The following is a 13,123-nucleotide window of genomic DNA, read 5'->3' on the forward strand; positions in this document are numbered from 1 at the left end:
GAACACACCACACTCTTCACAGACAGTCACCCGGAGAAAACCCATGCAGACACAGGGAGAACACACCACACTCCTCACAGACAATCACACGGAGGAAACCCACGAAGACACAGCGAGAACACACCACACTCCTCACAGACAGTCACCCGGAGGAAACCCATGCAGACATAGGGAGAACACACCACATTCCTCACAGACAGTCACCCGGAGGAAACCCATGCAGACACAGGGAGAACACACCACACTCCTCACAGACAGTCACCCGGAGGAAACCCACACAGACACAGGGAGAACACACCACACTCCTCACAGACAGTCACCCGGAGGAAACCCAAGCAGACACAGGGAGAACAAACCACACTCCTCACAGACAATCACACAGAGGGAACCCACGAAGACACAGCGAGAACACACTACACTCCTCATAGACAGTCACCCGGAGGAAACCCATGCAGACACAGGGAGAACACACCAAACTCCTTAAAGACAGTCACCCGGAGAAAACATACGCAGACACAGGGGGAAACCCACAAAGACACAGGGAGAACACACCACACTCCTTAAAGACAGTCACCCGGAGGAAACATACGCAGACACAGGGGGAAACCCATGCAGACACAGGGAGAACACACCACATTCCTCACAGACAATCACCCAGAGGAAACCTATGCAGACACAGGGAGAACACACCACACTCCTCACAGACAGTCACCCGGAGGAAACCCACGCAGACACAGGTAGAACACACCACACTCCTCACAGACAGTCACCTGTTGGAAACTCACGCAGACACGGGGAAACCCACGCAGACACAGCAAGAAACCCACGCAGACACAGGGAGACCACACCACACTCCTCACAGACAGTCACCTGGACGAAACATACGCAGACACAGGGAGAACACACCACACTCCTCACAGACAGTCACCTGGAGGAAACCCATGCAGACACAGGGAGAACACACCACACTCGTCACAGACAGTCACCCGGAGGAAACCCACGCAGACACAGGGAGAATACACCACACTCCTCACAGACAGTCACCTGGAGGAAACCCATACAGACACAGGGAGAGCACAGCACACTTCTCACAATCACACGGAGGAAACCAACGGAAACACAGGGAGAACAAACCACACTCCTCACAGACAGTCACCCGGAGGAAACCCACACAGACACAGGGAGAACACACCACACTCCTCACAGACATTCACCTGGAGGAAACCCACGCAGACACAGCGAGAATACTCTACACTCCTCACAGACAGTCACCCGGAAGAAACCCAAGCAGACACAGGGAAAACACACCAAACTTCTCACAGAGAGTCACCTGGAGGAAACCCATGCAGACACAGGGAGAACACACCACACTCCTCACAGACAGTCACCCGGAGGAAACCCATGCAGACACAGGGAGAACACACCACACTCCTCACAGACATTCACCCGGAGGAAACCCACGCAGACACAGCGTGAACACACTACACTCCTCACAGACAGTCACCTGGAAGAAACCCACACAGACATAGGGAAAACACATCAAACTCCTCACAGAGAGTCACCTGGAGGAAACCCACGCAGACATAGGGAGAACACACCACACTCTTCACAGACAGTCACCCGGAGAAAACCCATGCAGAGACAGGGAGAACACACAACACTCCTCACAGACAATCACACGGAGGAAACCCACGAAGACACAGCGAGAACACACCACACTCCTCACAGACAGTCACCCGGAGGAAACCCATGCAGACACAGGGAGACTACACCACATTCCTCACAGACAGTCACCCGGAGGAAACCCATGCAGACACAGGGAGAACACACCACACTCCTCACAGACAGTCACCCGGAGGAAACCCATGCAGACACAGGGAGAACACACCAAACTCCTTAAAGACAGTCACCCGGAGGAAACATACGCAGACACAGAGAGAACACACCACACTCCTCACAGACTGTCACCTGGAGGAAACCCATGCAGACACAGGGAGAACACACCACACTCCTCACAGACAGTCACCTGGAGGAAACCCACGCAGACACAGAGAGAACACACCACACTCCTTACAGACAATTACACAGAGGAAAGCCACGCAGACACAGGGAGAACACACCACACTCCTCCCAGACAATCTCCCGGAGGAAAGACACGCAGACACAGGGAGAACACACAACACTCCTCACAGACAGTCACCTGGAGGAAACCCACACAGACACAGGGAGAACACACCACACTCCTCACAGATAGTCACCTGGAGCGGGAGTCAAACCCACAACCTCCAGGACCCTGGAGCTGTGACAGAGACACTTAAGCAGATCAATCGTAATAATATGTATCAAATAATTAATTATTAATTACATTAAGTAATCACAACAGACTCCACTACAAGTATGTAATGCTCTTAGATTTTAGAAAATTTATAAAGTTTGGCCAGCAACAGATCTGACACAGATCTGAAAATGAGTGACACACTGGCCGAACGTGAGCTGAGCTTATGTCGAGATTACATGCTCTGTGCAAGATGTGCCAGCTAGCGAGCATGACATGTCAGTGAAAGCTTCCAATTGTAAAGAATAGGCTGTCAATTGACTGCTAAATTGCACTTCAGTGTGGCACTTGTGGTAGGTGCTCACAGGCTCTTTATAATCCAAGTGTTAACAGGGGCACTCTGGTGGGTCTTTTGCTCACTGACCTGCGGGATGTGTGTGTGACGCCCTGCATCGAATATGGATGTGATTTCTGCCAGCCTCCTATCTGTTTATATGGACAATCACAATCTTTAAGCAGCAGTGGATGTCCACTGTGCTGTCCACTGTGGGTTGTAATGATTCTGTGACTTACTCCTAGAACATGTTCTACTTTAGATAAAGGATCCCACCATGTTTGAACTCTGACAATTCACATCAGATTGCCATGTGTGCACTGGCCAGTGTTCAGCCTCATTCACAAGATAACATCTCACAAATAATACAGGTGTGTCCCCTGTGGAAACACCAGTTCATCATCAGTTTATAAACTACTCTCTACCACTATAGCCTTATGAAGCATTCTGTTTATGCAGTAGATAAAGTTCAAAACTAAAAATAGTTGCATGTAGACACTGAATAAAATATAATAATATTTACTTTTTAAAGAGATCAAGTTGATCTTGAATTCAAATGTATTTGTAAAAGTCTGGCGTGTATTGTATGTAACAACTCTGGTCACTGGTGTGTATTTGGTTGTTTGAAATGTGCTCTAATGGAGGAGAACAGATCCTCTCTATATTCTCTGTGATTGTGTTATGGATTATTTCTGTCTGAATCCTAAACTCAGTCTTCCACTGTGTCTCCTTCAGGTGGAGGATGAATGATCAGCTCCAGGGTCAGTCCAGGTGTGGACTGGGTCTCCATCTTCTGACTGATCCAGTCTCTATCTCCTGTGGACACAGTTTCTGCAGACAGTGCATCAGCAGCTTCTGGGACCGTTCTCCTCCGTCAGAAGACTTTGTCTGTCCTCAGTGCAAAACGATATCTAGAACACGTCTTGTTCCCCGTCCACACAAAGTGTCCATGGAGCAGGGTTCTCACCAACCAGCAGATGATGTTCTCCACAGAGTTTCAGAGAGACACAGAACCATCCTGAAGAACAGGTACGAGAGTTTATTTGAGGGAATCAGAACCCCAGAGAATAAAACCCTCCTGAACAGTGTCTACACTCAGCTCTACATCATCGAGGGAGAGAGTGAAGGAGTGAATGAAGAACATGAGGTTTTACAGATGGAGAAAACACCCAGGAGACACCAGCAGGACGCTCCAATCCACTGCTCAGACATCTTTAAACCTCTACAAGGTCCTGATGGAGGTGTGAAGGCTGAAGATCTCAGACTCAGAGACAGAAAAGAGGATAAAGGAGCAGAAGAGCAGGAGATCAGAAGAGTTCTGACTAAAGGCATCGCTGGAATTGGAAAAACTGTCTCTGTGCAGAAGTTCATTCTGGACTGGGCTGAAGGAGCAGCCAATCAGGAGGTAGATCTCATGTTTGTGCTTCTGTTCCGGGAGCTGAACTTGATTAAAGATGATCAGTACAGTCTTCATGGACTTCTGTGTGCCTTCCATCCTGAGCTCAGAGATCTGGACCCAGAGATATATGACCAGCTCAGAACTGTGTTTATATTTGATGGTCTGGATGAAAGCAGAGTTCCACTGGACTTTGAACAGTGTGAGAAAGTGTCTGACATCACCATGACATCATCAGTGGGTGTGTTAATGACAAACCTCATCAGAGGAGATCTGCTTCCCTCTGCTCTAATCTGGATCACCTCCCGACCAGCAGCAGCCAATCAGATCCCTCCTCGGTACATCCACCGTGTGACAGAAATTCAGGGATTAACCGACCCCCAGAAGGAGGAATACTTCAGGAAGAGAATCAGGGACCAAGACCAAGCCCAGAAGATCATCTCCCACATTAAGACAGCGAGGAGCCTCCACATCATGTGCCACATTCCCATCTTCTGCTGGATCTCAGCCACTGTTCTTCAGAGAATCATCACACAGTGTCACACAGAGATCCCTAAAACTCTGACTGAAATGTACTCAAACTTCCTGCTCACTCAGACAAACATGAAGAAGGAGAAGTATGAGGAGAAAGAGAAGAGGGACAAAAGGAAACTGCTGGAGTCCAACAGAACCGAGCTTCTGAAACTGGCTGAACTGGCTTTCACACAGCTGCTGAAGGGCATTGTGATGTTCTATGAAGAGGACCTGAGAGAGAGCAGCATTGATGTCAATGAGGCCTCAGTGTATTCTGGGATCTTCACTGAGATCTTTAGAGAGGAGTGTGTGATCCACCAGAGGAAGGTCTACTGCTTTGTTCATCTGAGTTTTCAGGAGTTCCTGGCTGCTGTCTTTGTGTTTCACTGCTTTCAGAACGACATCATGGAGCCACTGCAGTGTTTTAAACCACAGTATAAAGAGAGGTCTGATGATGAGATGAATCCTCTGGGTGATATTCCACAGAGAACAGTGGATAAAGAAGAAGAAGAAGACAGTCAGGAAGGAGAACTTAATAGTTTTTTTTCTGAAGTTGAGAATTCTGTTTATGAAAGTGACTCTGAATCAGATGCTGACAGAGATCAGTCTGAGGAGGTTTCTCTGGATTATCTTCTGTGGGGAGCAGTGAAAACAGCTGTGAAGAGTCAGAATGGACGCCTGGATCTGTTCCTCCGGTTCCTGCTGGGACTCTCACTGGAGTCCAATCAGAGTCTCCTACAGGGTCTACTGACCCCCACACACAGGAGACCAGAGAGAATCACAGAGTACATCAAGAGATTAATCAAAAGAGATCATAATAATCCCATCTCCACAGAGCGCTCCATCAATCTGTTCCTGTGTCTGTCTGAGATGAAGGACCAGTCCCTCTACAGAGAGATTGAGGAGTTTCTAAACTCAGAGAAACACTCAGACACCTATCTCTCTCCTGGACAGTGTTCAGCTCTAACGTACATTCTCCTGAACTCAGAGGAGGAGCTGGAGAAACTGGACCTGGGAAAATACAGAACATCAGCGGAGGGTTATAGGAGACTGATCCAAGCTGTGGCTGTCTGCAGAAAAGCTCAGTGAGTGTTACATCTACATCAGTGTGACGTCTCTCACTGTTACATTTACACCAATCAGCCAGAACATTACAACCACCTCCCTGTTTCTACACCCACTGTCCCCTCACTGTCCCCTCTCTCAGCTCCACTGTCCCCTCTCTCAGCTCCACTGTCCCCTCTCTGAGCTCCACTGTCCCCTCTCTCAGCTCCACTGTCCCCTCTCTGAGCTCCACTGTCCCCTCGCTGTCCCCTCACTGTCCCCTCTCTCAGCTCCACTGTCCCCTCTCTCAGCTCCACTGTCCCCTCTCTGTCCCCTCTCTCAGCTCCACTGTCCCCTCGCTGTCCCCTCTCTCAGCTCCACTGTCCCCTCGCTGTCCCCTCACTGTCCCCTCTCTGTCCCCTCTCTCAGTTCCACTGTCCCCTCTCTGTCCCCTCTCTCAGCTCCACTGTCCCCTCGCTGTCCCCTCTCTCAGCTCCACTGTCCCCTCGCTGTCCCCTCACTGTCCCCTCTCTGTCCCCTCTCTCAGTTCCACTGTCCCCTCACTGTCCCCTCTCTCAGCTCCAGACTGGTATAAAACATTCTTCATGCATGTCTTACTGAATAATTTCCATTGTAGCGTTTACTATCAGCAGAAAGATATAATCTTTCTATTAATTAATCGCAGATCAATATCCTGGGCCATCAGTCTTTCACAGGCGAGCACACACTCACACACACACTCACCAAAACTCAAATAAGGACACTTTACTATCCAATCCACACTCATCACAGACAGGTACCTGAGGTACAGTTCAAACCCACAACCCAGGCCCCTGAAGACCCCCAACAGAATTAGTTTTAATCCCATTTCTACCCCCTGGGGTCAGTGCTCCTGACAGTGGGATCAATCAGAACTCACACCTAATACTTTAAACTCTCAGTGAGTTTTTGTCCTAGAAACATTATAAACACAGCCCCAGAAGCCGTCAAATATGTGGAGGGTGAAAAGAAATTAACTTTTATCATTTTGTTACAGAAAGATAAGAGTCCAGAGGCATGTTTCAGTGTGAGTCAGAGCACAAGCCCCAAATCCTCCGTTCACAAGTTCAGCTATTCCCATGATAACAGCAGTAATCCGGCTCTTACTGGAGGATTACAGCGCTACACAGAGGTGTAGCTGTTTGTGTACGCCCACATTAGTCTTAGAAACATTTACACACAGCTTCATTTAAAGCTGAGCCCGGAGCTTCAAGATGATGATTAAAATCTGACTGGTGTTTAGACCGTGTGTTTGGTGCTGATTTGTACCATAATGTGTAGCATGGTGGGATTAAAGGTTTATAGGAAGGTGAAATTTGTAAAAAGGTCAAGGCGTGTCAGACTGACTCTGATGTGGCTGAAAAGACTCAGACTCCAGAGGGTTAATTAAATACTTTAATCTCATCCATGACATATTATTCTCTGCAGACTGAGTGGCTGTGAACTCACCAAGGACTCCTGTGAATCTCTGGGTACAGCTCTACAATCAGAAAACTCCCTGAAAGAGTTGGACCTCAGTAACAATGACCTGCAGGATTCAGGAGTGGAGCTGCTCTCTGCACTGAAGAGTCCACTCTGTAAACTGGAGACTCTCAGGTGAGGTGTTATGGGTTAAAGTCTTTGATGTTGTAGATGGTGAAGTATAATTTATTTTATTTGTGGCATTTCCCTCTAATGAAGGAGAGTTGACCCAACACTGAATCTGATCCAGTCAGTGCAGTTTATCAAGGACACACACACACACACATTTAATGTGGTAACGACCTGAAGACCCACAAAGGGAATCTAAAAGAAGATTTAATTAATTCCAATCATTACCTGGTATCACTCTCTGAGCGAATAATGAGGTCAAAGGTCTTACTTTTGCACTGATTCAACTCTTGGACGAATGGGAGCAGAGGGATTCTGCAGAACTGCAACTTTCATGATTCAGCACTCACTCTGACACCTGAGGTGTAGCAGCATCAGTCTGAGAGACTTCACCTCCACACGACTAATCCCCACGGTCTCGTTCAGAGACACTCTGGCTGTAGTTGGGTGGTGGTCACACAGATGGAGCTCTAGGTGTTCAGCTTCTGTTTATGAACCGTTAGCCCCTCTGTGCTGTGAGGGTGAAGGAGGAGTGGGGAAGCTCTTGGATTCCAGTGAAACAGCTCCACAGTTCTCTCCACTCTCAGGTTTGAGGTGTGCTGCGCTGAATTAAACTTCTTAATCGAGACTAAAACGGGACAAAGACAAACAACACTCCACAGACCTGAGAGAGTTTCTATCTTTCTTACGTCTGTCATTTATTCTCTTTATTCCTTGTTGTAGTTACTCAGTTCTGATTGGAGGGATTTCAGCTCCTTCCTGATGAATCAGTTATAGACCAATGTTTGACTGAATACAAATAAACTATAATTTCTCCAAACACTGGGCTCTAAATTTAGAACATTCCTTTGAAACAGTTTAACACAACACTTCTGTCTCATTGGCTGAGCATTAGGAATTTCTCTGTAACACAATCCTAGTGACAGAAATAAAAATACACAATACGTAAACTACGTGTGCATTAATACACACTGTCACTGTCCACAGATAAACATCTCCATGTTTGTGGGTGTTTAGTTCACTACAACATCTGAACACAGCAGCTCTCCTTCACACTGTGTGTAAATCTGATGATGAATGACCAATAGAAATGCTCCAAAATTACTCTGAATTAATTACTCTTTCTACATTGACTTCCATTGAAAGTTAAGGTTGTTTCCTTCTCCTGTAACGTTACTATTGTTGGAGATATGTGTTTTTAATTGGACAGTGACACTATGTTTACAAAGGTGACTCCCAGTCTGAGTAACTCATTAATCTAATACTGATTCCATCACGATCCATCCCTTAGGATTGTACTGATTCTTTACAAGTTTATATGACTCTTTCCCCAGTTACACACATTCCTCCCCAAAATACACTGATTACATGTTTAAGACTTTACACAGAAGATGATGTAACAGAGTAAATGTTGAGCTTTCATCTTCGTACCCAATGAGAAATATTAGTTATTACAGTGTCCTGAGAATAACAGAGATGTAGATGTGTCGTGTGTCTTTTTTCCAGTTGTAGGCGCTGTTGATTCCGTTAAAACCCAGAGTCACCTCTGCTAGAATATTTGTGGTAAACTAGTTTCAGCTCGTTGTGTTTCTCACAGAGTCTCAGTCGTCTGTTTCCTGACAGAGCTTTGACACTCAGACTTGTGTCATTTAGAAGCAGTGATAAAGGGGAGTTGGTTATTAATATTAATCCCAGTCTGCAGTCTGTCAAAGGCCCATCTTCACCACAGTGTAACTTCATTATTCAGATTAAATTACGCTGCATTACTCTGTTAAATTACACTATTACAGTGAAACAGAAGCAGTGTGACTTGTTTATTTTCAGGAACAGAGTCTGTAGCAGTAAATGACTGTAACTCTTTCCTAATGAAGACGTATTCTACTGTCTGTGGTCTATGATCAATAATGAAGAGTGCTCTGTAAACTGGAGACACTCAGGTGAAGGGGTGTTGTGTATTTAGTCTGTTTTACCTCTGTATGAGTCGGGGGCAGCCCAGTGTCACTGTCACACAGCTCCAGCCTCAGGTCACTGTCTGTGTGGGTTTCCTCCAGTTTCCTCCCACAGTCCAAACACTCATGTTGGGGTGAATTGAGAATGTGAATGTGTGTGAGTGTGTTGCGCCCTGTGATGGACAGACACACTCTACAGGGTGTGTTCTTGCTCTACGCCCAGTGATCCTCGGTAGGGTCTGCACCCTCGAATCTGAGGTACATCAGTTCCTATGTCCCGCTGTAGACAACATGACTTTCTTCTAACAAAATAATGAAAAAGGACATTAGTATTTGGTTTGAATGTTGGGTGTTATTCCCAAACTACAGAAAGAGTATAAAAGTCCTCCACAATCCTCTGTATTCGAGGGTTTTGACTGGAGACAGCGTGAGTGTGAGAGTATTTTGAGGGGCCATTTGAATTTGCATAATATGTAAAACACAAGAAAGTGACCAAGATCCCAAATGTGGGAGCATTTCAAACAAAGCTTATGATCAACACAAGTGAATCAGGCAAATGTAATGTACTTTTTATTATTTGAACAGCAGGCAATATGTTTCAAATGCTTCAAACCATTTTAGTTACAGACAAGGAATGAATGAATGATACACAATCAGCAATAAATAGATCATTTCTTTCAATGTACAGGTGCAGGTCATAAAATTAGAATATCATAAAAAAGTAGATTTATTTCAGTAAATCCACTCAAAGAGTTAAACTTGTATATTACACTCATTCATTACACACAGACTGATATATTTCAAGTGTTTATTTGTTTTAATTTGATGATTATAACTCACGACTAATGAAAACCCCAAATTAAGTGTCTCAGAAAATTAGAATATTGTGAAAAGGTTCAATATTGAAGACACCTGGTGCCACACTCTAATCAGTGAATCAACTCAAAACACCTGCAAAGGCCTTTAAATGGTCTCTCAGTCTAGTTCTGTAGGCTCCACAATCATGGGAAAGACTGATGACTGGACAGTTGTACAAAGGACGACCACTAACACCTTACACAGTCAGGGCAAGACACAAAAGGTCATTGTAAAGAGGCTGTTCACAGCTGTTCCAAGCCACTCTTGAACAAGAGACGGTGTCAGAAGCGTCTCACCCCTGGGCTAAAGACATAAAGGACTGGACTGCTGCTAAGTGGTCCACAGTTATGTCTCTGATGAAAGAAATTTTTACATTTCCTTTGGAAATCAGGGTCCCAGAGTCTGGAGGAAGAAAGGAGAGGCACAGAATCCACGTTGCTTGAGGTCCAGTGTAAAGTTTCCACAGTCACTGATGGTTTGGGGTACCATGTCATCTGCTGGTGTTGGTCCACTGTATTTTCTGAAGTCCAAAGTCAACGCAGCCATCGACCAGGACATTTTAGAGCACTTCATGCTTCCTGCTACTGACCAACTTTATGGAGAGATTTCATTTTCCAACAGTACACAGTGCCAAAGTTACCAGTGCCTGGTTTAAGGACCATGGACTCCCTGTTCTTAATTGGCCAGCAAACTCGCCTGACCTTAACCACATAGAAAATCTATGGGGTATTGTGAAGAGGAAGATGCAATACAACAGACCCAACAATGCAGAAGAGCTGAAGGCCACTATCAGAGCAACCTGGGCTCTCATATAACACCTGAGCAGTGCCACAGACTGATCGACTCCATGCCATGCCGCACTGCTGCAGTAATTCAGGCAAAAGGAGCCCCAATACTTAGGTATTGAGTGCTGTACATGCTCATACTTTTCATGTTCATATTTTTCAGTCGGCCAGTGTTTCTAAAAATCCTTTTTTTTATTGGTCATAAGTAATATTCTACTTTTCTGAGATACTGAATTTGGGGTTTTCATTAGTTGTCAGTTATAAGACAAGAATTAGAAAATGAATCCACAAAACAAATGAGTAAATAATGAAATAAACATATTCTTAATAAAATAAGTTTAAAGAAACAAACCACAGTGAAACTCAGAAACTCATGTATAAACACAATAAGAACACAACTGAATGATTTATTCACAACACGTATTCACTCATAAAAGACCCCTAATACACTACACCCCAATAGCACACCCTCCACTCACAGATACACCATGTATAATACTATAGCAACATAGCTAGGCTAATGCTAATGCTATTGGCGTGGTACACACATGATCCAACTCTGGCTTTCTGAGCCACACTTCTGCCCGTTTTATACACACCCAGCCGTCCTCTTAAAGGCTAAGCACCACTTAATGGACCTCCATGAATATTTCACATTATTGTAGTTACTGACATATATAAGCATGAATTAAAATGAAAATAGCTGCTTAATTCGCTTTAAAACTGATAATTTTATTAAATTGACGTAAAAACCCGAGCTCGCTACAGAAATTCCTGAACGCAACCGTGACGTCACTGGTGGACAACAGCTGAACAACGCCGCGGTAAAACACCGTTGTGACTGACTGTTATGACAGTATCTAGCTAAATAACCAACATTATTCATGACAATAGCCTAGCAATAAGCTAAACACAAATTTAGAGGTAGCGTTATTCTTGTAAATGTGATTGAAGTCGAACTCAAATTCATCCGACACTATAAACCTCCGTAATGCAGCTACGTAGCCGAGTATAATCTGAGCACCGAGTTTAGCGAGTCAAGCTAACGTTAACTAACACCAACTAAAACAGGCGAAGTGAGTGTCCTTACCCTGTTTACCTCCATGTTACAGAGGCTCTTGAACACCTTTCGTTGGTGTCCTTACATGCCCATATTGTTGGAAAAGCGCCAGTGAAATGAGCTACATATAACGGAGTGAGCGGAGGGTCCTTTTCAAAGTGCCTGTTTAAAGTTGACAAATTTAGTCAATTTTCTGGATATTTTGGGATCTTTGGGCCATTTGTTCACAGATGTCCCACTGTACATTGAAAGATTGCAGCCAAAAACAACACACCTTTTCGTCATTTTGCATTAAATTAAGTGCAGCTTCTAGAGTTGTTGTCCACCATCTACGTCACAGACAAGACGCCTATTAGAGTTTCTCAACACTGTTGGTGGGGGGGGGGGGGTTTGAATTAGTAAGAAATACCATTTTTTTTCTGACTATCAATAAACACAAGTTAGGAACTCAAATTCCACTGTATTTATTTGTTTGACACTTTCATAGAGCTGGTGCTTAGCCTTTAAGTAGGGCACGCCCCCTGCTGGTCTAGTGCTGTTAACTCAGTTATAACTCACTATTATTAAAATATTAAGTTTATTAAGAAAAACCTAAACCAATGAAAAGGATTAAATAAAAACATCTACACTCAGAGTAAAAAACCCAGTTGGTTTTAAAACACAAAGTAAATATAAAAAAAAATGTATAGTGTTAATTTTTCAAAAAATTTCCTACCCCTTACATTTTAAATGTGCTGTAGAAATAAATTTTACTTACTTCTTTATTAACATCTCTGTTTAATTGTGCTGTACATTTTTAACAGACTGACTGGCTGTAGACTTGGGGATAAATCTTGTGAATCTCTGGGATCAGTTCTACAGTCAAACTCCTCCCTGAAAGAGCTGGACTTCAGTAACAATGTCCTGCAGGATTCAGGAGTGGAGCTGCTCTCTGCTGCACTGAAGAGTCCACTCTGTAAACTGGAGACTCTCAGGTGAGTTTCATGATTTTTGTTTTGTTTTGACTCGGTCAGGTCCAGAGCTGTGATATTAGAGACTCGGAGAGGTCCAGCGCTGTGATTGGAGAGACTCGGAGAGGTCCAGCTCTGTGATTGGAGAGACTCGGACATGTCCAGCTCTGTGATTGGAGAGACTCGGACAGGTCAGGCACTGTGATTGGAGAGACTCCGGGAGGTCCAGCGCTGTGATTGGACAGATTTAGACAGTAGCACACAGAAATGCACCTTTGAGCAGAAAAGCTCCTCAATTTTGATTTCTGAGTCTTTGGAGACATGGACAGT

At 44.8% G+C, this 13,123-nt stretch overlaps 1 protein-coding gene across 2 annotated transcripts in view; it reads left to right on the forward strand.

Moving 5' to 3' along the window:
- Window positions 1–13,123, forward strand: part of LOC136707078 (NACHT, LRR and PYD domains-containing protein 12-like) — a 112,521-nt gene that overhangs the window by 80,855 nt on the left and 18,543 nt on the right. For both annotated transcript variants that reach the window (XM_066680957.1, XM_066680956.1), the window contains 3 exons: window positions 3,345–5,603; window positions 7,030–7,197; window positions 12,647–12,817. In XM_066680957.1, coding sequence (XP_066537054.1) covers window positions 3,345–5,603; window positions 7,030–7,197; window positions 12,647–12,817 — 2,598 coding nt within the window. The remainder of the gene's footprint in view (window positions 1–3,344; window positions 5,604–7,029; window positions 7,198–12,646; window positions 12,818–13,123) is intronic.

The sequence above is a fragment of the Hoplias malabaricus genome, chromosome 9 (assembly GCF_029633855.1).
Source record: "Hoplias malabaricus isolate fHopMal1 chromosome 9, fHopMal1.hap1, whole genome shotgun sequence".
Classification (NCBI taxonomy): Eukaryota; Metazoa; Chordata; class Actinopteri; order Characiformes; family Erythrinidae; genus Hoplias; species Hoplias malabaricus.